The 27,812-nt window shown below is 32.1% G+C and overlaps 1 protein-coding gene across 1 annotated transcript in view; it reads left to right on the top strand.

The window, feature by feature from the left end:
• Window positions 1-27,237, top strand: part of LRRIQ3 (leucine rich repeats and IQ motif containing 3) — a 192,055-nt gene extending 164,818 nt beyond the window's left edge. Inside the window, exons 7-8 of the mRNA XM_079129002.1 lie at window positions 14,989-15,712; window positions 26,385-27,237. Coding sequence (XP_078985128.1) covers window positions 14,989-15,712; window positions 26,385-26,541 — 881 coding nt within the window. The 3' untranslated portion in view covers window positions 26,542-27,237. The remainder of the gene's footprint in view (window positions 1-14,988; window positions 15,713-26,384) is intronic.
• The last annotated feature ends 575 nt before the right edge of the window (window positions 27,238-27,812 follow it).

Genomic DNA, 27,812 nt, shown 5'->3' with positions numbered 1-27,812 from the left:
GACCACAAATGATAACTGGCTTCTGTGTTCCTATGAGTTCTGAAACATCCATGTGACAGTTAAAACTATATGTGGAGATAAATGAGACTAAATTGACTGTGATGTGATCCAGTTGTTTTGATTTCAAATAGTGAAGTACAAATATAAGAACAATTGCTTTTTAGCAAACAATTATTTCTGTTGGAAATCTCTATTCAAAATAAGTTATTGTGTACCCTCAAGTTAAAAAAAAATCAGTTTATGGAAACTATAAGTGAGAAATGAGAATTTGTACTTTAAATTTTATATGGTAATATTAATAAAAAGTATACAAAGGTGTCAATTTCCTCAATTTTGCTTAGATATTGTTAGTAATCATGGTAATGGAAACAAATACAATTGATTGAAAAAGATTTTTTATTTTAAGAATAAAATATTTTAAAGTAGAATTGTATTCATGTAAATTTAATGACTTTTTAAGGATAAGGGATTTACATATAATAGTGTTTTATTAAAACGTTAGTTTACATCTTTGAATATTACTAATAAGTTGATTATGGATTGTAAAAACAGTAACATATATAAAATATTTAATTCCATTCACTAAATTTTCTTTTCTCCCTGTTTTGGTAAATGATATCACCATTTACCTTGTTCCTCAACCAAAATGCTGACATTAATCTTTGATTATTAGTTTTCTCATTTATGCCACACAAATTATCAGCAAGCCCCACTGACTTTTTTTTTTTTTTTTTTTTTTTTTTTTTGGGTGCTAGGGATCAAACCCAGGGCCTTGTGCTTACAAGGCAAGCACTCTACCAACTGAGCTATCTCCCCACCCACTGACTTTAATCTGCAAATTATTCCAAGTTTCTCTACTTTTCTTCAACGTCATTGATTTTTTTTTATGACCCTGTCTATCATTATGTCTTGTCTGATCTGTTGTAGCAGTCTCTTAACCTTCTCCCTCCTTACATTCTTGTGGTCCACATTCAAACCCATTTTCTTCATGGTAAAATCACCTATTATATAACTTCTTTATTGAAAGAGCTCCAAATGTAAATCACAACTTTTTTTCCTATGCACTACAATGCCCCACAGAATCTAGCCCCTGCCTTACCTCTCTGACTATATCTAATACCACTTTCTTTATTTCCTTACCACTTCTTACATCTTGTATTTCTAATCCAAAGTTAAATCAAATTTCCCTTTAAAAGTCCTTCCTTCCCACCCAATAGAATTCCTAGACCCTTCCACAGACATTTTTTTATTAACATTCATCATAGCATCTATCCCATAAACACATTTTGTTTATAATTTTGTAATCTGTTTTTTCCCTCTAGAATAGAGATTACATGATACCTGGGGCTATATCTTTCTTAGTAATGAGTTTACCTTCCTCATCTGGACAAATGCCTAACACATGGGAAATGTTACACTTTTGCAATTATAATATTTTCTATATTTAGCAAAGAAAATATTTTGATGAAAGAGAGATTAGTAGTATGTATAGGAAACAAATAATTATCAAACCAAAGTAAAAACAAAATTTATAGAAAAAACTATGAACTAGAAAGAGATTGAATAAAGAACTTTCATGTTTGTAATCATTGAGTATCAGTTGAATTTATAATGTACTACAAATATGAATGGATGGTTGGAAAGATAAATGATAAATTGATGAGTGAATCAAAATTATTTTAGGATGCTAGGTGCTATTTAATTCTTCATTGATATCATGTGTGATTTTAAGTAGCTGCCACTGAAAGAAGATGTCCGTATAAAACACTGAGATTTGAGACTCAAGGCTATATAAGTGCTCACACAGTTTGGAATATAGTAGGATTATCTAAAAAGTTAAAATCATTAACACATTAGGCTGAATTATAAATAGAAACAATAATTTAGAAATGTACAAAAGAGAAAAATGAGCTCTGATTTGAGTGTAAGTAGCAATTAAGAATCTTAAATATCTATTTTATACTTGACTGTTTATAGTCTCTGAAGGTTCTGTGAGACTTCTAACAATTCTATTTATTTCTGCTTTGGAACCCTTATCATTGGGACTTGTAAAAAGATTAAGGCTTTTAGATGTTGAATTTCTAAATATTCCTTATAGGGATTTATTTAGAAACACTCAAGAGGTTAGCTGTTCTGGTCACTTTGTAGTTACAACTGAAACTTCACAGTATCTTTTGTTTTCTGTATATTTCAACTGAATAGAAAAACCCAAAAGAAAGTTGGTGTGAAAGAGAGTGAGAAAATAAATCTCTCATTATTACTTGAATTTTTGACTATAGATTCAAGAAGGAGGTGTGTATGTTGTGACCTAGCCTAAATTTGTACTTTTTAAAATAAGTACTGAAGTGCTGAGTTAGAGATTTTAAGACACTAACCCAGAGACCTATCAAATACTGTTGTAATGTCCCTTTGTTACCTACAACAACAGTATTAAAGAACATGTCATCATTTTGTTTTTATATATACTGTTATTAGTCCTCTTCTTACAAAATAGAAAGAAGAAAAAGAAAACCAAAGAAATAGAAAATCCTCTGAGCATATACAAATACAGCACCTATTTTTTTTTTTTTTTTTTTTTTTTAAGGGGCAACAGAATGTTAGATATCAAAGGTTTCCTTGGAAATTCTATTTCCAAGCATGGAGAACTTTAGGTCTTTTCTAACATATTTGTCATAGAACCCATTGACAGGTGTTACATTCATTCATGACTTCATTATTTTATGTAAGGAGAGTTTAATGGGCAGATTCCTTTCTATTTGGGGGTGGGAGGGTAGGAGCACTAAAAACTAGCAATCATGGGTTTTGCATGAGGTGGTTTCACATTTTGTTATCTGTTTAACAGCTTTAATTTGTTAAATTAAATATCATTTTTATATCCAGAAAGCAGGAAAAGTCATTAATTTTATGGTGAATATAGAGGACTAAAATTTTAACAAAGTGTTCCTGAGAACATGTATATGTGTAACCAACTTTCTATTATGATTTTAAACCCCTACTATGGTCTTTCAGTCAAGTGTAACTCAAAACTATTTTAAAATCTTATTTTCACAGTGTTAGAACTACTCTAAATCATTGGCCACATATTTATCATTTATAAGCCTACAATTCAAATAGCCAATTCTATTTTTTTTGAAAATTGAAAATAAACTATATGGCAGAGTGTTAAATAGAATTATATAAATCATTTTCTCACATGACTCAGAAAGTTAGGTAAAGGACTATTACCATAGCAGTGTTGAGAATTTTTTTGAAAACATGTATTTCTAGACATTTTTCTATAGTAATGTTAGGTCAGAGATGCAGTACCACTTTTTTTCCTTTTCTATTTGCCATGACGTGACAGTTTGTATTACTTTATGTCAATGCCCTTCATATGCAAAAGTGATGCCACTACTAGTATTGCTTGCATTGTATACATAGGATACTTTTCACCCATTTCACTTGAATTACATTTATTGTCAATTCCTAATTCAAAAACATAAATACCACTTTGTGACTTGTTATTAAAAAAATTGCTAGTTTCTATATCATACAGAAGTTGCTTATATATAAGATCACCATCACTTCACTATCTTGAAGATTTGTACTTGTATATGCAGGCTATGGTGATTATTATTATTATCACTATTATTATTATTGATTTGTATAGAATATTGAAGGATTATGGCAAACATTACCAGCACAAAACTGTTACACATGTAGACCTTATAATTATTGTATTAGAAGTTCACTTTGCAACCTACTAAACTAATATAGTTACTGTTTTAGCCTTTAATGTTCTCAGTGGAATCTAAGAAAGATTCTTGACGCTGTTGACAGTGAGGCTAAACAAAAAGGCCATGGGGAAAAAGATGAGTGGCAGTTATCAGAAGACAGAGAAAAAATAGAATAAGTAAACCAGATGAGGGAAGAAGTACATATCAAATATTTTAAACTGTTTTCATCAATGTTATATAATTTTATTTGCACAGATCTTCTACTTCCAGTTAAATTTACTCCTAGGTATATGTTTGATTGATCAACTTTTCAAATTGCTCAATAGTCTTTTATATCTAAATTTTGCAGTGGGAATTTTGACCCTGCTTTTAAAATACAAACTGTCTTTGAGAAAAAAATGCAGCACAAAATGCAATTTTAAAACTTTCTGTCATAAAACAGAAACAAACCAATGGCACAGAATAGAGTACCCAGAAATAAACTCACACACATATATGGTCAACTAATAGCAGCATCAAATAAAGAATAGGGAAGGGATAAATTTAATAAATGGCATTGGGAAAACTGAAGAGAAAAATTTTAAAAAAAGAGGAAAGGACAACTACCTTATGCCATGCACAAAAATCAATTCAAAATGAATTAAAGACCTGAAACCATAAAACTCTTAGAAAAGATGTGGGAAATTTTGAAGTTGATCTTAGCAATGATTTTTTTTAATATTGACACAAATAAACCCAGACAACAGAAGCAAAGATAAACAAATGAGACTACCTCGGTGTAAAAGTTTTATGCATAGCAAAGGAAAATATTAACAAAATAAAAAGACATTCTACAGCATAGTAGAAAATACTTGTAAACCACACATAGAATAAGCCCTTAATACCTGAAATAAATAATAAACTCAATTCTATAGCAGAAAACCAAATAATCCAACTAAAAAAGTAGAGAAAGGACCTGAATAGAGTTTTTTCCCAAAAGAGGTATACAAATGGTGAACAGGTGTATGAAAATAGTTCAAACATTAATAATTGCCAGAAAAGTGAAGATCAAAACTGTGATGAGACACTATCATATACCTATTAGAATGACTACCATCACCAAGAATAGAGGTAGCAAGTCTGAGGGTGTGGAGAAAACAGAATCCTTAGACACTATTGTGGAGAATGTAAATTGGTGTAGCAACTATGGAAAACAATGAGGAAGATTCTCAGAAATTAAAAATAGAATTATCATATAACCCAGCAATTCCTCATCTACTATGTATGTAGCTAAAGGAAATGAAATCAGCATCTTTCGAGATATATATCTGTACTCCCACATTCTTGCATCATTGTTCATTCACAACAGCTAAGATATGGAAACAGCCCAAGTGTCTGTCAATAGAGGAAGTTATAAAAACATTTGACATATACAAACATATTATTATCTTTTAAAAAAGGAAATTCTGCCTTTTGTGATGACATGGATGAATCTGGAGGATATTATGCTAAGTAAAATAAGCCAGACACAGAAGCCAGACACAGAAAGTACTATATAATCTCATTTGCATGTGGATTAAAAAAAAAACCCACCTAAATACATAGAAACTGAGAACAGAATGGTGTGGTTACCAGAAAAAGGAGGGGGAAAATGGAGCTGTTGTGATGTATTAAAGGGTATTTTGAGCATAAGGAAACAGCAGAAATAGGTTAAGGAAGGAAGTTTGTTTGGGCTAATCAGAGTTGCAATTTTATTTTTATTTTAATTAAAAATCATAAATTTACATAGGGCAATGTTCTTTGATTCATTCTGTTATTTTTCCCCTTCCCCCCACCCCTCCCACCCCTCTTTTCCCTCTATACAGTCCTTTCTTTCTCCATTCTTGCCACCCTCCTTATCCCTAACCCTAAACCTAACCCTAACCCTAACACTAACCCCTCCTACACTCCCTTATATGTCCTCATCCCCTTATCAGCGAGATCATTCATCCTTTAGTTTTTTGAGATTGGCTTATCTCACTTAGCATGATATCCTCCAATTTCATCCATTTGCCTGCAAATGTCATTCTTCATGGCAGAGTAATGTTCCATTATGTATATATGCCACAGTTTCTTTATCCATTCATCAACTGAAGGGCATCTAGGTTGGTTCTGGCTACAGTGAATTGAGCAGCTATGAAATTTGATGTGGCTGTATCTCTGTAGTATGCTGATTTTAAGTCCTTTGGGTATAGGCCAAGGAGTGGGATAGCTGGGTCAAATGGTAGTTCCATTCCAAGCTTTCTGAGGAATCTCCATACTGCTTTCCAGAGTGGCTGCACTAATTTGCAACCCCACCAGCAATGTATGAGTGTACCTTTTTCCCCACATCATCACCAACACCTATTGTTGCTTGTGTTCTTGATAATCGCCATTCTAATTGGGGTGAGATGAAATTCTAGGGTAGTTTTGATTTGCATTTCTCTTATTACTAGAGATGTTGAACATTTTTTCATATATCTGTTGATGGCTTGTACATCTTCTTCTGTGAAGTGTCTGTTCATTTCCTTAGCCCATTTGTTGATTGGATTATTTGTATTCTTGGTGTAGAGGTTTTTGAGTTCTTTATAGATTCTGGAAATTAGTGCTCTATCTGAAGTATGAGTGGCAAAGATATTCTCCCACTCGGTAGGCTCTCTCTTCACATTGCTGATAGTTTCCTTTGCTGAGAGAAAGCTTTTTAGTTTGAATCTATCCCAGTTATTGATTCTAGCTTTTATTTCTTGTGCTATGGGAGTCCTGTTAAGGAAGTCTGATCCTAAGCCAACAAGGTGAAGGTTTGGACCTACTTTTTCTTCTATAAGATACAGGGTCTCTGGTCTGATTCTGAGGTCCTTGATCCATTTTGAGTTGAGTTTTGTGCAGGGTGAGAGATAGGGGTTTAGTTTCATTCTGTTACATATGGATTTCCAGTTTTCCCAGCACCATTTGTTGAAGAGGCTATCTTTTCTCCATTGCATATTTTTGGCCCCTTTGTCTAGTACGAGAAAACTGTATTTATTTGGGTTTGTGTCCATGTCCTCTATTCTGTACCATTGATCTACCTGTCTATTTTGGTACCAATACCATGACGTTTTTGTTACTATTGCTTTGTAATAGAGTTGAAGATCTGGTATTGCGATACCCCCTGCTTCGCTCTCTCTACTGAGGATTGCTTTAGCTATTCTGGGTTTCTTATTCTTCCATATGAATTTCATGATTGCTTGCTCTATTTCTGTAAGGTACACCATTGGGATTTTAATTGGAATTGCATTGAATCTTTATAGCACTTTAGGTAGTATGGCCGTGTTGACAATATTAATTGTGCCTATCCAAGAACATGGGAGATCTTTCCATCTTCTAAAGTTTTCTTTAATTTCTTTCTTTAGTGTTCTGTAGTTCTCATTGTAGAGGTCTTTCACCTCTTTTGTGAGATTGATTCCCAAGTATTTTATTTTTTTCTATGCTATTGTGAATGGGGTAGTTTTCCTAATTTCTCTTTCTGAAGATTCATCACTTATGTGTAAAAATGCATTGGATTTATGAGCATTGATCTTGTAACTTGCTACTTTACTGAATTCACTTATGAGTTCTAAGAGTTTTCTGGTGGAATTTCCAGGTTCCTCTAAATATATAATCATGTCATCAGCGAACAGGGATAGTTTGAGTTCCTCTTTTCCAATTCGTATCCCTTTAATTTCTTTGGTTTGTCTAATTGCTCTGGCCAGAGTCTCAAGGATGATATTGAATAGAAGTGGTGAAAGAGGGCTTCCCTGTCTTGTTCCAGTTTTTAGGGGGAATGCTTTCAGTTTTTCACCATTTAGAATGATATTGGCCATGGGCTTAGCGTAGATGGCCTTTACAATGTTAAGGAATGTTCCTGCTACCCCAATTTTCTCTAGTGTTTTGAGCATGAAGGGATGCTGTATTTTATCAAATGCTTTTTCTTCATCTATCGAAATAATCATGTGATTCTTAACTTTATGTCTGTTGATATGGTGAATGACATTTATTGATTTCCGCATGTTGAACCAACCTTGCATCCCTGGGATAAAACCCACTTGATCGTGGTGCACAATCTTTTAAATATATTTTTGTATGCGATTTGCTAAGATTTTGTTGAAAATTTTTGCGTAGGTGTTCATTAAGGATATTGGTCTGAAATTTTCTTTCCTTGATGTGTCTCTCTCTGGTTTAGGTATCAGGGTGATATTGGCTTCATAGAATGAGTTTGGGAGGGTTCCCTCCTCTTCTATTTTATGGAATACTTTGAGAAGTATTGGAATGAGCTCTTCTTTAAAGATTTTGTAGAACTCGGCTGAGAACCCATCTGGTCCCGGACTTTTCTTTGTTGGTAGGCTTTTGATGACCTCGTCTATTTCATTGCTTGAAATTGACTTATTTAAGTTGTGTATGTCCTCCTCATTCAGTTTAGGTAATTCACATGTCTCTAGAAACTTGTTGATGTCTTCGAGGTTTTCTGTTTTGTTGGAATATAGATTTTCAATTTTTATGTGGTGTCAAGGATCAAACCCAGTGCCTCAAATGTGCTAAACAAGCACTCTATCACTGAGCTACAAGCCCAGCCCCCTTAAAATAAGTTCTAAAAGAAAATGCTACTAATACGATGAGGATTACATCAGTAGTTTGTCAAAAATTTGGATTGGTGCAGGCAAGTTATAAAGGTGTCTTCTAAGAAAGGGATTGGGTAATTAAATATATATATTAAGGCATATTGTATTGAATATACACATTGAAAATAAAAAAAATTATAATTTTGAGTATGAGTATTCACATTTAATAAATAGTTGAAATTTTAAATTGAATACCAAAGAATACAAAACAACTTTCTAACTGTAGTTGAAGATAAAAACATATATGAGACATATTTCTTATCTTCCTAAACACAAAATTTACTCAGGGAATTAAGATGAGCACCTGCAATACAAACAGAATTCTCTACAAACAGAGTGTTTTTTTTTTTTTTTCTCTGCTATGATACAGTGCTTCCAAACTCACTCATTCATGGCACAGATTAATAATCTTATTTTCAAAATATCCAGGATTAAAATTTGAGGAAGTATAATTATTGTATATGTATGTATTGTGTAGGTATCTGTTTATCTCTAGATAAATATAAACACACTTATATTCTAGCTATATTATTCAACTATAATAATTAAAACAGAATATAAGTTTAAGATAAAATAGAAAATATGGAATTTATATAAAACTTCTAAATAAAGTACAATTATTTTATTGATGAGCTTGAACTTGGTTTCCATGAAAATAAATGTTTTATATAAGGTATAGTAATCTAAAATATTTCCATACAGCCTTCAACATTTCTCTTTAAAAGGTGAAGTCCTATTCTTTTCTTTCTGAGTGTGGGATAGACATAGTGACTTTCATATAATAGAATATGGCAAAAGAAATGATTTGTGACTCATAAGACCAGATCATAAAAGGCATTATGTCCTGCTCCAGGCTTGCCCTGGAGGAAGAGAGCTACCATCTTATGAGGACACTCAAGAAATCCTTTTGAAAGGGTCATGTGGCAAGGAACTGAATCCACTTATCAACAGCCAGTAAGAAACTTAAAGTTTCTATAAATAGTCATGTAAATGAACCATCTTGGAATGGGATCCTCCAGTTCTAGTCTATCCTTCAGATAAGTGACTCTGACTGACACCTTGATGGGAACACAATAGAAAACTCTGTACAACTGCCTAGCTAAGCTACTTCTGAATTCTGGCCCAAAAATTAACTATGAAATAATAAAGTTTTACTGTTTTAAAGTCTTTATGTTTTAGAGTAATTTATTAATTAGCAATAAGTAACTGATGTTTCAGGTTTTAATATTACTTTCTTTTTAACTCTTCATTGTCTACAACAATGAATAACTGGCAGAGTAAACATAGAAAAATCATTTTTATGATCATTTAGACATTTCTAACAGTTAATAATCTTTTTACATTTTTTATTGGCAAATATAACATTGATGCTGTACATGTATGCAAATATGAAGGGACTTCATATCTAACTGAATTTTTATATCATTCTGTATTTCAAAAGAATGATGAAATGCAAAGTATAGAAAAGCATTTATCTCACAGCTAGGTAGAATCTCAATAAAAACTTTTATCAACCAAAAATGGATAAAATCATCTTATATATATATAGTCTGGATTTTGGAGTACCCATCCAAGATTAGGTATACTTTAGAATGTGTGCCTTGCTTTTTAAGCACCTACTTTATGAGTCTCTTGTCTATAGTTGGCAACACTCATTGTAACTCACAGCTTAACTACATTTTTGAGTTCCCATCTTCTGCTGTTGCCTTTCCTGCCAGACAATATACTGGACTCCACTTAAGTCCAAAGATAAAGTTTATAACAAATAGAATCTTAGATGCTACAGCAACCCTATTTCTCACCGGAATGTTCAAAGTCTTTGGGCATTCCTGTTATCCATTTATAGCATACTAGTGTGCCATAGTACACCAGTTGTGAAACTGCTCAGAAACTCCGAAAAGAGGGAAGTTCCTTTGTATCTATGCTCAAACTGCATAAGAAAACAACACAGATTGGGTGGTTTAAGCAACAGAAATTTATTTTCTCCCAGTTTTGGGGTCTGGAGTTCTGAGATCAGGATGCCAAGATGGTCAGTTTCCTTTGAGGGCTGGCTGTTTTATAGAATGTTGCCATCTATTTACACAGAAAGAGAAAATGAATTTTTTTTTCTTATAAAGGATCAATGGCATACCCTTATGACATCACTTAACCTTAATTACTTTTTAGTCACTCTGAAGGTTGGAATTTTTAATTCATTCAGTCAGCTGTAACATAATACCATAAATTCGGTACCATATAAACAACAGAAATTTATTTCTTATAATACTATAGGCTCAAGATTAAGGAACCAGGAGATCTGGTGACTACAGTGAATCCACTTTTATAGTCTACACCTTCTAGGTTAGGGTCACACAGTGGTAGGAGCAAGGGTTCTCTCTCAGGTCTCTTTTATAAGAGCACTGTTCTCACTTATAAGACCTCCATCTTCATGACATAATCATCTCTCAAAAGCCCCACCTCCTAATACCATCAGCTTGGAGGTTGAGATTTGAACATATAAATTTGAGAGACATACATAAATATTCAGTTTCTAACAACTTAAGTGACAGAAGGAGTTTTGTGAAAAGAGAAAAATATTAATTTAGGATTATAGACATGAAAGAGATATAACTAATAGTATGATCAAATGGAGCAGGATATGAATCATAACTTTGCCTTCTATTCCCTGTAATAATGTGAACAATTTGATTTCCATAAGCATTTAAAACTTCAAGTACTACTTTAGCGTCATCCCTCCAGTTTAAGTGTACTGCATTTTCATTATTATTTAATTTTAAATTTCCTTTTTTTTAAACTCATGGATTATTTGGAAATTTTGTTCAATATTCAAATAGTTGAAATTTTCTTAGCTATCTTAGATTTCTGATGGAATTCTTTAACTTTTAAAAATCCATTCTGATAATCTTTGCCTTTTTAGTTGCTTATTTAGGCCACTAAATTAAGTTATTGATTATTTATATTGATCACTGTAGCGTAGGTCTATCATTTTATTATTTTCTTCTTTGTTGTATGCCTTTCTCTTTTTTCTCTGTTTTTTAAAGCTCATTCTTGATTTATCTGTGGATTTTTAACTGCAACTCTTGCATTATATATTTAGTTTCTCTAGGAAATACGATATAAATTCTTTCTTCAACCTACTTAGTGTTAGTTTTATATATTTCAAATAAAATATGGAACTCTGTTAACATGTAGGCCATTTAGTCACCTACATTTACCCTTCTTTATGATGCAATTTCATTAATATGACATGTTTTGGATTATATTTTGGGCACCAAAAATGCTATGTTGTGATATTCTGAATTGTTATAAGAGTGTAGATGTTTTGTTTTAGCAAACCACTGACATGTACTTGTTTTGTGCATTCTTCACTATCCTCAAATATTTACTTGGATTTTGTTTAATTTTTGTAAGATGTTACCCCAGTGTGACAGATATTTAACTTAGGTAACCCTATTGTTTTTTTTCTGAAAATGATCAATAATATCTAATTTACATGTTACCAGTATTTAAAATAAATGGTAACATTAATGTGAAGAATTTATCCTAATGCTTGCCATATGATAAGGGCTAAATAAATGACAACATTCATGTTTTTTAAGATAAATGATTTTATTTTTGATGGTGATACAAATGAGACTTTTTCAATGAGTGTGAAAAGCATGAGCCAAAGATAAGAAGTACCTAAATACTATTCAGAAGTAGTGACTATTACATTTGAATTTGTCTAGCTGTCTTCAGAAAAAAAGTTAAGTACATATTTTTTGAAAGGCTATCATAAACCACATATTATTCTAAGTAATTGGCTTGCAGTGGTGAGCAAGCAGACATGACCCCAACTTTCACAAAGACTTTGAGATCTAACCCTAAATTGGATTTAAAAAATGACACTTATTAAACAACTACAAAGTCTTGGACATTCTATTAAGATCTTTAACCTAAAACAATACAACTAACACAATGTTACCGTCCTATTTTTATTTTATTTATTTATCTGTGTCCCCGTAGCTAGAGTGACTATATGAATTATCTTCCAAACTTGGTCCCTTCTAAGACTGAAAGCAGTTGATATTAATAAACATCACCAGGGTCATAGGTGTAAGCTAGGACTTTCTGTGACAAAATAAAGTATTTACATATACCAATTCCCTTTGCAAATAACAATTTATTTAGAAATTTGCACATCAAGAGGCTATGATCCTAGATATTTTTTCTTTTTCATGTTTTCTTTTTCCAGTATGTTCATATTGACTATTGATTTATCCCAAATTTCTATCCTTAGCTCAATGTATCCCACTGTCCTCATCCACTGATCTCTATATCTTAACATGCTGGCCTGTCTTTAGTAAGAATTTTGTGATCAAAAATCCTTCTAGACTTGATGATTTCTCTTAGTAATTTGTCATCTATTGGTCCTACTCTGATTTATTCTACAAATTATAACTTGTCCTTGCTATATTCAGAGGTAAACTTAATTTCTCTCCCTTTTTGTATAATCTTTCTGTAGAAAGTCCTACCAAAAACAGGGATGTGTAGTAAGTTTTTGTTTGTTTGTTGTTGTTGTTAGATTGATTCCACGAAGTTCTTGCTGAAGACAGTGTAGGGTTAATAGATACAGAGTTTGGAGAATAAGGGATTTTATGAGAGATAAGCTGAATCAGCAGAATTCTTGATAAAACTAGATGGAACAGACCCAGGTCAGAACCCAAGATGAATTAGGAATTAGGAAAACTCAGAAGGGCCTGATTCGGTTTAGTAAAATAATATTTGTCAACAGTCTCTGGAATATTTTTGTCCCTAATCACTTATTTTGACTGAAATGAGATTGTCTTTCTTCTATGCCTCCAAGGTTTCCTTGTTTATATTTTAAAATTTCCAAAATACTTTGAAGTTATAAGCTTTGTCACCTTCACTAGGTTCTAATACTCTTAACAAACAGTACTATTTTCATATTTTGAAGATCCTGACTGAAATTAAATTTTTTTCAGCTATGTCAAATTAAACTTTTCACTTATAAAAATTTAGTTAAAGGAATTGGCCTTATTTTTGTCATTTGTAGCCTTAGAACCCAGTGGTTTTGCCTGGTAATTACCCCCAAAACTCATTCATGTCTTGGGTATAGGGATACTAATTGTGGTCATAAGTAGCTGGAAGTTTATATTCCATCATTAAACAAATCAAAAAAGTACAAACAGTACAAACTTTGTAGACAATGGCAAGGAGTTTGAATTTTATCATAAGGGCATGTAAAAACAGTTTAAAGGATCACTGTGGTTTGATTACTATGTAAACAATAACATTTTATGCATTGGGAAATTATAATAGATAAAATAAGAGCTGGGAAAGACCTGAAATAGGGTAGGGGATAGGAGATGGAGAAAGATCAATTAATTTGAATTACATTTGGAGGGAAAAAATCTATAGGACTTTTTTATAAAACTTATGTGGGGAACTAAATTATTAGGTATCATTTACTGAGGTGAGAAAGACAGATTTTAGAGGGAATAGATTTCTGGAAGCAAGTAAAAGCTTTTTTTTTTTTTTTTTTTTTTTTTTTTTAATGTAGCATGCCTAAAATATGCCTAAAATACTTGCAGGTGGATAAGATGAATTTGAGAGTTTATCAGTAAAGCTATAAGAATTATTCAGATAAAGAAAGAAGCTATAGATAGAAATGGGAAGGAGACCTAGTAGCAAGTCCTCAGAAAGTCCAACAGGAAGAGATTTGGCAGAAAACAAAGTGTCTGCAAACAAAACTAGGAAGGAGCAATCAGACAAAATAGGAGACGCTATTATTACAGAATCTGGAAAAAAGAAGAAGAAATGGACATGTATGTTAAATCACATTGAGAATTCGGGAAATATTAGAACAAAACAATACCCTTTGTATTTATTTTCATAAAAGCCTTTTATGGGAAGAGTTTCAACAATTTGGCAGGAAGAATAGAGGTGAAATACATATCTGAGTTAAATTGTAAATACAGGTGAATAAAAAGACTGGTAGTACCCAGAGACAATCTTACCAATTTTTTTTTTTTTTTTTTTTTTTTTACTATAATGTCTAATGGAAAAAAACGGCAATGAGAACCAAGGGAGAGATGGTAGTGCTTGTGAGCTTGTGATAGTGGTCCTCCTGTATGTGTAGATTCCAACACTAATATGACTGTGTCTGTAAGTAATCCTTACTCATGTTGTGGAATGGAGCTTTCAGAATCTCCAGTCTTCTAGACACTGTCCAATTCTTGAATCGTTTTTGCTCAGTTAAACTCTGTTTAATTTGTCAAGGTTTGCCTTTCATCAAACTAAATGAAAAAATACTATCTATAAGTGCTAAGGATAAGAAAAGATTCTGTTGTTGAGTCAGTCCAATTTAAATAATCATGAAAAATAACACTGAAAACAGGAATCAGATTTATTTCCATTTATTTCTGTGTTAAGATGTTTTAGCTGTGATTTTCCTCTCCAAAGTCACAAATTGGAAAGCAATTTGGGGAAAATGCTTATTAGTGTGTTCTCATCACACTTATAATGTGTTCTCATCAACTTTATTAATATAGCTTTCAAAGCAATTTGAACAGAAAATAAGTTTAGCTTTTGTAGTAATATATATATGTATATATAAATTTGTCTGCTATCTGATGTAGGTCAGAAGGAGTCTGGAGATGAAAATGAGGTTGAAGAATTGGTTACCAGTTTTCGGATATCAGCATTCAAACTACCCATATATACTCCAGGTTCATTGAAGTATGCTGCAGTATTGAAAGAGAAAAAACAAGATTATTTTCCTGTGCATGCCCATGTGTTTTCTACCAGTCATCCAAAACCAATAATTAAAAAAGGCACATTATCAGCAACAAATTTAAGACAGTTTTTTACAACACAAAGAACTGGTATAAAACTCGAAACACTTAATGATATTGACAAATATTACGCAGAACAAAAGAAGCAGGATAGCCATGAAGAAAAAATAATAGCTGTATCCAAGGCACGAGTTGACCAAAAAAGAGTTGGCTTAATTGTTCGTGAAAGTATAAATAAGAAAAAAAATACTACAAAAAAATTAATTGAAAGAGATCATGACACAATTCGGAAAGATTTACAGCAACTTTGGCAAGACAGATTAAGCTACCTTGTAAAAGTTAGAGAGAGAAGCACTCTCTTTCTAGAAGAAAAAAACCAAAAGGCTGAAGAACATTTATTAATTCAAACCTTAAGTAATGAGCGTACTCTTCTGACCAAAGGGATGATTAAAATTGACAGACTGAAGAGGAAAGAAGCTCTCCTAAAACAGAAATATCTGAACGTTCAGAAAAAACTTGAAGAAGAAAAGTACCAAAGGAATTTACTCAACCAAATGAAGGAATATAGGTAGGTACAGATTAATACAACCTAAACTTTGAAGTCAGTTATACTATTGCATACTAAATGCTGAATTCTGATAAGTAGTATTTTGTTTAAAGCATTTGGAAAACTGAATATTATCATAGATTAGATAATACAACTGTTTTTCTCTACTTCTCAACCTCAGACAACAAAACCTGATTAATTTATATGTGTCATAAATAGCATTTTTGTCAGTCTCTTAACTAGTGCTAGAAACCTGTCTTACAACTCACTCTCCCTCACTGCCAACATCTAATGCGTTTTCGTATTCTTTTTACTCTGAGTCTCAGATCTTTTTCATTCCCAACTCTCATAATCTTCCTAATAATTATATCTTCCAATTGAGATTGCCATTTCTGTTCTCTATCTTTTCTTCAACTCATGTCTTTTTGCTAACCTACAAAACTTGCTTAATTTGTAATTATTTATAATTGTCATAAATATTATTTTCATCAGCCTCTTGACCAGTGCTAGAATCCAGTCTTACAAGTCAGTCTACCTCACTGCCAATATCTAATATGTTTTAAAAATAAAGTTCTGATCGTGTCTATTTAAGTCGATGGCTTTCAATTGCCCACATAATTAAATTTAGTCTCTGGCATTTCAAAAAAGATATGCTCTATTTTATTCTAGAGTCATCTCACACCAAATTTTCTACTCTGGTGTCCCCTCTACACCCAATAGCATTTTTTTTCTCTAGATAGACTCATTCTGCATTCCCTACACAACTTTATACTTTCTTATTTCTATGACTTTTCTCATACTATTTCCTTTTCTCTCAAATATGACCCTGCCATGGCACTATAAGCTCACAGTGTTACTATATATTATTGTGCAACAAAAATCTCTTGGTTATTATGAAAATCAGAATGCTTTGGATGTTTCAAATTAATGGTGAGGTGATTTCTATATGGGATGGAAAACATAGTCTTTCCTCTAAGGAAACACAGGTAGTTGATGCTTAGCTGTTTGTGACTGTGTTTCATCCTTTTATTTCCCATCATATAATACATTAGCTGAACAACCAGTGGTAAAACTCACTCTTTTATTATCCTCCCTTTAACAGTCAACTAAAAGTAAGTCATATTAACTTCTCTCCGATGACTTTCCAGTCTAAATTAGTTCTTTTAATATTTTGGTGATTCCATAACACTTTATTTAAATGTCAATTCTAGCAGCTGTCATAGGAAAATCTATGTTATAATGAACTGGTGAAATCTTTTATAAAATAATTTGGCCCATCTTTCCATTTCTGTGTGTGGTACAGTACTTAAAGAATATATTCAAGGGGCTGGGGTTGTGGCTCAGTGGTAGTGCACTCGTCTAGCATGTGTGAGGCACTGGGTTCGATTCTCAGCACCACATATAAATAAATAAATAAAATAAAGAAAAAAAATAATATATTCAATAGATGTTTATTGATGAAAACAGGTATAAATCCCAATTATCAGTGATTGTATATTACTCCATTTAAGTCATATAATTGCCTCTGTGAAGTCAAGTGTTTTTATACATTTTAACTCAAAACTTAAACAATTGTGATGAGAAATAATGCATAATTTTCCCAAATGTTTATGTAATAAAGATATATAATCGGAATTGATTTCAGTGCTGGAGATCAAACCCTGAGCCTCTGGCATACTAGACAAGCACTCTATCACTGAGCTAAGTCCAAGCATGAATTTTTAAATGAATTATAAAAATATAATTAACCAAGCTGTGAAAATAGCTTTGCTATTAATTAGAATAGATATCCATGTTAACACAGGTGCTTATTTCATGGCAATAAATTTGTACACACTTATTTTCTTTCTCTTAGTGATCACTCCTTTGTATTTCTACCAATGAGTACCTATCTTCTGTTCAAATTATTAAAATTTTGATTCACTTTTAGCCCTCAGAGATTCTTATCACATGTAATATTGGGACATAAAAGCCATTTGGCCCAACAAACTGAAAATCTACATAGGTGATAAGGCAAAAAAGGCAATAAGACTATCAGAGTTAAATAATAATTCATAATAATACAAAGTAATAACACAAAAACTATTAAGAGACAGAATTAAAATTTCTGGTAGATAATAAGTAGGTGGCAGTCATGTAGAAAACTGGAGAAGATTTTATATATTACCTATCACAGTGTTCATGACTAACACTTCTATAACAAAAGAAGCTAACTAGAGAAAAACATAATAACCTCATTAAACCAAAAGTTACATGACATGTGAATTTCCAGAAATTAAGAATCAGAGGCCCAGGAAAAACAGTATTTTTATGCCTTGGGTTGATGAAGAGTGCACAGTTGTGTAGAGGTGTGGTTGGACAAAAAGGGGACATGACCTAAATAGTAAGGAACTGATGGGAACTTGGTGAGACCTGTGTATTCAGATTATTCTTGTCTCTCCATGTACTGTTCCTTTCCTTCAGGTATAGGTAAGAATGTTCGTTAGGTTCTTCAAAGGAGAGGGGGCAAGAGAACTTCACAGAGATCCTTCAGCTTCTACAGTTTTTTCAATTTCCTTCAGCTTAAAATACTCAGTATACTAAGCTGTATCATTGCCCACATTCTATCAAAACCTTCAAAGTTAAGGTTTAACTAAACATCAAAGTGTTAGTTCACTTCAATTCTCCTCTGTTTTGCCATAAAAAGAGGAATTAAGATATTCTTGATTCCCTAAGATTCCCTAAGAGCTTATAGTTCAGTGACAAACATGGGCAGATATTTGAATTCTTACAAAAAGCAGAAGTAAAAGTATGATTATCTATTAGAATTTGGAAAAGCAGAGGATGAGGGGAGACCATTATTAACTGGGAAGAGAATGAACAAATTTAGAAAGTTCACAATAGGTAAAGTCAGGAGAGACAACCAAGGTAGGGAATATATTTTAAATACACATTTTAAATATGCATTTTACCACAAAATCTTCTTTTGTAAGAAACAGATTAGAATGTGATTTCAGAAGAGATTTTTTGACAAATATGTTTCAAGCAAATACAAAAAAAAATGTAAATTGTTTTTCCATAAAGACTTTTTGATTTTTATTTAAATTTTGATGTGTGGGAGCTCTGAGAATTAACACTAAGTCAAAATATTTTAATTTATATGTAGTAAATTTAAATTTCAGTAGTTGTCAAAGGATATATTTTAAGAACATAAAAACATGGTATACATATATAAAATTAGCACATGCAAAAATTTTATTTAACATATGATGAAGAAGAGACAGTAAGACATTACAACCAATTAAAATGAAAATGCAAAAAGCATATATGCATATATACAAACAGAAATGCTAAAAAAAGTCTAAATATCTGTAAAACTAGCCAATATCTACTAAGAAATAATCTTACTGCACAAATTTATTTATATTTGCATAAACAAGAAACATTTCCGTTACGCACAATTTTCTTCAACTTGTAGAGTTGTAAAATAGCTCAAAGAGGTTGAAGGGCACAGAAAACACTGAAGGGTACACTACCACACAAATTTCTTTTTTACCCTTTCAAAATATTTCACACGTTTATTTTTCCTGATATATTGAAGCTTACCAGTCACAGTTTTAGATTAGTGGTATTTTAAGTGGCTAAGCTATATATATGTATGTATTGAAGACTTGAATAAAAATATTTAAAGATCTTAATAGCTGCTGATTTCTTTAAAATTTTGAAATAGTATGATTAAAATTGTTTGTACTAGAAGAATTGTATATAAGAAGAAAACATACCTTTTCCTGGTTAAAGCAATTTTAAGCTATTTACTAAGGGACTTCGTATAATATCTCGTTAGGTATGAAAAATATTTATGTTTTTCTCTCCCCAAATTTATAATCCTTTACCTTAATGTGTGGTTTGTGTGTGTGTGTTTAATTTTTGAAAATAATTTCCTATAATTTATTATTAAAAATGTATCTTGGAAAAGACAATAAAATCTAGTTTGTTATGTCAAAATATTTCCAGTATAAATGAACATTGGATAAATTTAATAAACCTAGTTTTTAATCACAGTAAATTGAATGTCTGACCATAATTAATTCAAAGAGAATACAGAGTCAAACGAGCTTACTAATGAATCTTAACTAAATTATCTTCTAAGTCTGAAGAGATATTATCTTTGAAAGCACACAAAAATAAGACAAAGTGTTGGTTATGTTAGTAGTAGTTTCCAAAAAATAATTTTGAGTTTTCTTGTTTTTTTTAAATTGAATATTAATAAGCAGAAAGGAACTGTGACTCAAAAAATAAAAATAAAAAATAAAGTCTGTCTAGAGATTTCAGAAGTTTTTCATTCCTGATGCAGTCTCTGCTGTTGATTCTTCATTAATGTATCAGTATCAATCACTTGACATAGAAAGCATTCTGATGATTCTCAATAATTAGTGAAGTTACTGAGAATGTAGCTCCCTGATCCTGAAATGTAAAATGAAGAGAGAAAAAACAAGAGGGAAACAGAAAATTCTACTTTAGGAAGTTGATAAAATATCCAAAGATGTATATAAGTATGAATTAAAGAAATTTGAAATGAATTTATCTATCCAATAAAGGCTAGTTGTGGGTTTTCCCAATATGTTCTTGTTCACACCCTGAGGAAGTGATGATAATATTCAGAGTAGAAAAAGTTATCCATTTTGAAGTACAGTATCAGCATGAAAGATCAAGCAAATAAGGTAGTTATTCAATTATATTATTTTTATGTGTCTCTATTTGGACACCAGTTGACCTACTATTACCCCTTTATCTATTATGGTTTTTATATCCTGAATCATAAAGCTTTTTTTCCAACAAATCTCTGCCAAAATCATGATTAACTTCCAGATTTTCTAAAATCAACAATTACCTAACATAAAAAATTACCTAACCTAACATTAGTCATTTTTAATTCCAACAATCTGTATCAAGCTTAAAATTAATAAACTTCTATCTGTAGACACACAAAGACTCTCTCATCACTTGGAACTGTCTCACTTCCAAAATTTTAGACTCTTGTATGTTTATGTGTGGCTAATATCTATCTTTTCAATTTTTCATTTACTTTCACCAAAAACATTTTTCAAAGATATATATATATATATTTCAAATCATATACATATGATTTAAGATAGATATATCCCTCAAAAACCTCTATCATATACTTCTTTTCACTCCTGGCATAGGCTCCAGGTTATTCAAATATTCTTTGGTATATTCTGTCCAGTGTTTCTGAAATCCCTTCATTTTATTGCCTCCACAACGCTAAGTCCCTTCATCATCATTTTCTGTGGTAATGATCCAATTATCTATTTTTTTTTACATATATATTTTTATTTTGATTCATTGTACATAAGTGGGGTACAACTGTTGTTTCTCTGGTTGTACATGAAGTAAAGTCATACCATTTGTGTAATCATACATGTAACTAGAGTAATTATGTTTGTCTCATTCTGTTATTTTTCCTTCCCCCAGCCCCTCCCCACCACTTTTTTTCCTGTATACAATCCATCCTTCCTCCATTCTTACCCCCTTCCCATCTCCATTATATATCATCATCCACTTATCAGAGAGATCATTTGCTATTTTGAGATTGGCTTATCTCACTTATTATGATATTCTCCAACTGCATTCATTTACCTGCAAATGCCATAATTTTATTATTCTTTATGGCTGAGTAATATTCCATTGTGTATGTATACCACAATTGCTTTATCCATTCATCAACTGAAGGGCATTTAGGTTGGTTCCACAATCTAGTTATTATGAACTGAGCAGCTATGAACATTGATATGGCTGCATCACTGTAGTATGCTGGTTCTCCCAAAACACAAGAAATAAAATCAGGAATCAATAATCGTGATAGATTCAAACTAAAAAGCTTTTTCTCAGCAAAGGAACAATGTGAAGAGAGAGCCTACAGAGTGGGAGAAATCTTTGCCACACATACTTCAGATAGAGCACTAATCTCCAGAATCTATTAAGAACTCAAAAAACTCTACAACAGGAATACAAATAATCCAATCAACAAATGGGCTAAGGAAATGAACAGACACTTCACAGAAGAAGAATTACAAGCAATCAACAGATACATGAAAAAATGTCATAAGAGAAATGCAAATCAAAACTACCCTAAGATTCCATCTCACCCCAATTAGAATGGCGATTATCAAGAATACAAGCAACAATAGGTGTTGGCGAGGATGTGGGGAAAAAGGTACACTCATACGTTGCTGGTGGGGTTGCAAATTAGTGCGGCCACTCTGGAAAGCAATGTGGAGATTCCTCAGAAAACTTGGAATGGAACTACCATTTGACCCAGCTATACCACTCCTCAGTCTATACCCAATTATCTATCTTTATTTCTTGAAGTTAGGCCAAAATGGATAGAGGAAATCACTGACCTGTAGATTTATGCCAATGTTAATTTTATGATCTCTGACTTTAGCTGCTCCCTCAGTTCTTCAACCCACTAGCTACAAGATCAATTTCAAACCATCACCCTATCCAACACCACTTATGACCTACTTCTTAGCAAGTCACTTTATCCCAAATAAATTTATTTTCCAAAAAATTTAGGCCTTCCAGCTTGAATTCATTCAATTTAGTATATCCATATCTATAAAATTCTATATGTTATGGATTTATCCTCCTTTTTTCCACAACTCTCTCAGGATTAGCTTTCCAATTTCTGTTAGAAACTAATAATCTTTCAACTTATGCTCTTAGGAATCTGTAAAATAATAGAATGCCTGTCTCCATTAATCAGAATTATGGCCCCCAAGAAAATGGATAAAATGCTCTTATCTCCAGGGCTATGAAGAAGTTGAGATACCACACCTGTAAATGTATTAGTAAAGGGGAACCTGCATATGTAACTAAGAATGCTCATTAATCCTATTAAAATAGATTATACTGGATTATCCAGGTGGGCCCAATGTTATTATATTAGCCTTTAAATCCAGGGCAAAAAAAGTAAGTCAAGAGGGATTCAAGGAGGAAGATTTGATATAATATTGGTAACTTGAAGATGAAGGGGAAAACATAAAAAATGTGAGAAGAAAATTAGATATGACATACCTGGACTTCTAACTCCTGAGAACTATGAGATAATATAAGGTTGTTGTTGTAAGTCAACATATTTATGGATGTAAAATAGATATTCCTAGTTTGTTCTCTTTTCTATAAGATTGCTTTGATTGTCCAAGGACCTTTACACTTCCATAAGAAGTTTATCAAATTTAAAAAAAATTAAATTTAATGCATTCAAAATAAATAAATTAAATCTAACATATATTTAAAACAAAATTTTTAATATATTTTTAATTAAAAATCATAAATTTACATAGGGCAATGTTGTTTGATTCATTCTGTTATTTTTTTCTCTTCCCCCCACCCCTCCCACCCCTCTTTTCCCACTATACAGTCCTTCCTTCCTCCATTCTTACCACCCTCCTTATCCCTAACCCTAAACCTAACCCTAACCCTAACACCAACCCCTCCCACCCCCTATAGTCCTCATCCCCTTATCAGCAAGATCATTCGTCCTTTAGTTTTTTGAGATTGGCTTATCTCACTGAGCATGATATTCTCCAATTTCATCCATTTGCCTGCAAATGCCGTAATTTTATCATTCCTCATGGCAGAGTAATGTTCCATTGTATGTATATGCCACAGTTTCTTTATCCATTCATCAACTGAAGGGCATCTAGGTTGGTTCCACAGTCTGGCTATTGTGAATTGAGCAGCTATGAACATTGATGTGGCTGTATCTCTGTAGTATGTTGATTTTAAGTCCTTTGGGTATAGGCCGAGGAGTGGGATAGCTGGGTCAAATGGTGGTTCCATTCCAAGCTTTCTGAGGAATCTCCATACTGCTTTCCAGAGTGGCTGCACTAATTTGCAGCCCCACCAGCAATGTATGAGTGTACCTTTTTCCCCACATCCTCGCCAACACTTATTATTGCTTGTATTCTTGATAATCGCCATTCTAATTGGGGTGAGATGAAATCCTAGGGTAGTTTTGATTTGCATTTCTCTTATTACTAGAGATGTTGAACATGTTTTCATATATCTGTTGATGGCTTGTACATCTTCTTCTGTGAAGTGTCTGTTCATTTCCTTAGCCCATTTGTTGATTGGATTATTTGTATTCTTGGTGTAGAGGTTTTTGAGTTCTTTATAGATTCTGGAAATTAGTGCTCTATCTGAAGTATGAGTGGCAAAGATATTCTCCCACCCGGTAGGCTCTCTCTTCACATTACTGATAGTTTCCTTTGCTGAGAGAAAGCTTTTTAGTTTGAATCTATCCCAGTTGTTGATTCTTGCTTTTATTTCTTGTGCTATGGGAGTCCTGTTAAGGAAGTCTGATTCTAAGCCAACAAGTTGAAGGTTTGGACCTACTTTTTCTTCTATAAGATGCAGGGTCTCTGGTCTGTTTCGGAGGTCCTTGATCCATTGTGAGTTGATTTTTGTGCAGAGTGAGAGATAGGGGTTTAGTTTCATTCTGTTGCATATGGATTTCCAGTTTTCCCAGCACCATTTGTTGAAGAGGCTATCTTTTCTCCATTGCATATTTTTGGAACCTTTGTCTTCTATGAGAAAATTGTATTTATTTGGGTTTGTGTCCATGTCCTCTATTCTGTACCATTGATCTACCTGTCTATTTTGGTACCAATACCATGCTGTTTTTGTTACTATTGCTTTGTAATAGAGTTGAAAATCTGGTATTGCGATGCCCCCTGCTTCGCTCTTTCTACTGAGGATTGCTTTAGCTATTCTGGGTTTCTTATTCTTCCATATGAATTTCATAATTGCTTGCTCTATTTCTGTAAGGTACATCATTGGGATTTTAATTGGAATTGCATTGAATCTGTATAGCACTTTTGGTAGTATGGCCATTTTGACAATATTAATTGTGCCTATCCAAGAACATGGGAGATCTTTCCATCTTCTAAGGTTTTCTTTAATTTCTTTCTTTAGTGTTCTGTAGTTCTCATTGTAGAGGTCGTTCACCTCTTTTGTGAGATTGATTCTGAAGTATTTTATTTTTTTCTATGCTATTGTGAATGGGGTAGTTTTCCTAATTTCTCTTTCTGAAGATTCATCACTTATGTATAAAAATGCATTGGATTTATGAGCATTGATCTTGTAACCTGCTACTTTACTGAATTCTAAAACAAATTTAAATGCTAACTTCTACCCAAAATATTATTGGTATATAAACTGAGATTGTATTGATTCTATATATCACTTTGGAAGAGAATTGACAGCTTAATAGTATCTTCCAATCCTTGAACATGGTATAATTCTCCATTAATTTAGGTCTTCTTTAATTTCTCTCAGCAATTTTTTATTATTTTCAAGTCTAAGTCTTGCCTACCTTTTATCTGATTTATGTTTAAGTATTGTATGTTTTTCTGATCATATTTTAAGTGGAATTATTTTCTTGATTTCATTTTCTAATTGATTCTAGTATATGTAAAAATAATTGCTTATTTTGTACTTCTCACACTCATTTTAAGTTCTGTTTTTACATTTTTTTCCAGTTTTTAATCTGTGAAAATGGTTATTTCCATGTTTCTTAATACCCTTTATTTTATGTATAAAATCTTTCTGGCCATGAATTTTACTCTACTATGCATCCACATATGATTATTTGAACTCTAAAGTCAGAATAGTAGGTACTAACTTTAACTGAATAATTATTAAATTTCAGGAACTCATTTAAGGATTTCATGTATATTAATTTACATGCTTATTAAAACTATATTTGGATTGTCCAACTTCAAAAAGATGAAGAAAATAGGCAGAAAGTTTAAATAATTCATTCAAAATCACAAGTCCTTAAGTTTCAGAGCTGAATTTTAAACCCCAAAAGAATGATCTTACTACTTGTACCCTTTTTTTGTTTTGTTTTGTTTTCTTTTTGTGGGGGAGCTGGAGATTGAACACAGGACCTTGTGCTCAACAGGCAAGCACTCTATGAACTGAGCTATGTCCCCAGCCCCACTACCTGTACTCTTATGACAAGCCAGTGTTTCTCTATATTCAACTCCTTGGGAGTCACTGCATGGATAGCAAGGTTCTTGAACAATGTTACCAAAACAAAACTAATCTTTTTGCCATTTTTTTGGCTCTTTCTGCATTTCTCAGTCTGATGCACACCACTATTATTCTTCCAAAAAAAGTAATTTTTAAATGTCAGGCATTCTTATATAAATTTTTAATGTAAAAACCTAATTTAGTCATTCACTAATCTCTATGAATTGTGTTATCCCTTTTTAGAGACAAAGAAAGTTAGGTAGGGAAAATTTAAATAATTTATCCAAAAAAAATTTGGGGGGAGAGTATTAAGGATCGAACTGAATGACACATACCCATTGAACTACATCCCAGCCCTTTTTAATTTTTAATTTTGAGACAGTGTCTTGCTAAATTGCTGAGGCTGGCCTTGAATTTACTATCCTCCTGCCTCAGACTCCTGAGCCACTGGGATTATAGGCATGCACTACTGTGTCAGGCTTTAAATGGAGTTGTTTCCCATTCATACATACCTGTTTTGAAGCCATCTAATTATCATTGGTTAACAATCTAATAGTTATTGTTTTAATAACCTAAGTCACAATCTAATTGTTACTATTTTATTAACCTAAAACTGTCACATTTTATAATCTTTTCTTTTTCCTTTTAGGGCTCAAGAAATACACAAAAAACACTGTGCAGAAAAGTTTGTTATGGACATGATTAACTTTCAGAAAGCTGTTGAGAGATATCAAGATGCTAAATCAAAAGTTGCACTTGTGAAAACAAATTTTGTCTTTAATGTTCCCAATGGAATGATGAAATGAATCAATGGCAGGTCACATTCTATGCTCATCTTAAGTTTAGTCCATTAGTTTTACCTGAGGAACTTTGAAATAATACTCTGAAAATAATGCTCTGTGTCATCAGATGGATTTATATGTAAATTTTCTAAAAATATAAAGAATTGAGTGTTTCTTGTATTAATCATAATTTAACTTAAATCAAGTTGACTTAGCAGCACTAAAAGTTTCCTTATATATCCAGATTCCCAAGGAACAATTAAAACAGATTTTCTTTATTGCAGGCAATATTGAAAACACAATGTGTATATTCTCTTTCATATCCTCTCTGAGTATAGCAATATGTAAGTTATTTTCAGTTTCTCTGGCAAGGTTAGCATAGTAATTTTACCCCTACTGCTGACTTTTATTAAGATACTGCTTACTTTGACTTCTTTTATTACCTACTTTCATACATTTAATTATATTTACCATTTATTTTATTACAATGATTTCTGTATTTATTTTTTCAAAGTAGAGATTTCAGCATTGTATCAGTTAGTCATACTTTCATAAAAATTTGGAAAATATAAATGATTAAAAGTAAACAATCTTATCACCTTCCTCAGATGTTTTAAGATTTTTTGCTCACTTACTTTTGATGTGTTTATCTTTTTTTGTGAATATGGGGAGGCAGGGAAGAGAAAGGTAGGGAGAAACAGGAAAAAATACATATAATTATGTAACTGAGATCATAAAGTATGTAGAAATTATATATATTAATTTTAATTCTGATTAATGGTAGAAAATTTGAAAAACATTAAAAAGATAAAAATCCTTTTTAAAATTTTTGTCAATTTTTAATGTGTTTTCATATATCTAAGGAACATAAATATATCTATAATTATGACATCACTCACAATACAACATAATAACAGAATTACTCTTTAATATTAATCAGTTAAATTCACATATTTTAAGCCTGTATTGCTTTAAAAAATCTATAATTTTATCAATCTATGGTAAATTTCCAGAGTTTATTATTCATTTGTGATTCTATGCTGTACTACTATCAAATGCTGGTAGTATTTTCCTAATTTTCAGTAAAATAATAGCTGTCTATTTAAATCTATGACACCAGCTTTCCTTTTCCTACTAATTAGCATGTAACTAATGAGCAAGTCATATTGGTATTTCTAATTATTCTGCAAAAAGAATAAAGGGAGATACCATGGAGTGGTGGGGTGGTATAAAGTATAACAGATATTAATTTTACTATAGCAAGTTAGCTCATCCAGTTTTCTGTTCCACTTTTG

This window comes from Sciurus vulgaris (genome assembly GCF_902686455.1).
Source record: "Sciurus vulgaris genome assembly, chromosome: 1".
Classification (NCBI taxonomy): domain Eukaryota; kingdom Metazoa; phylum Chordata; class Mammalia; order Rodentia; family Sciuridae; genus Sciurus; species Sciurus vulgaris.
Note: the sequence above shows the minus strand (reverse complement) of the source record. Positions and strands in the feature narration are given on the sequence as shown.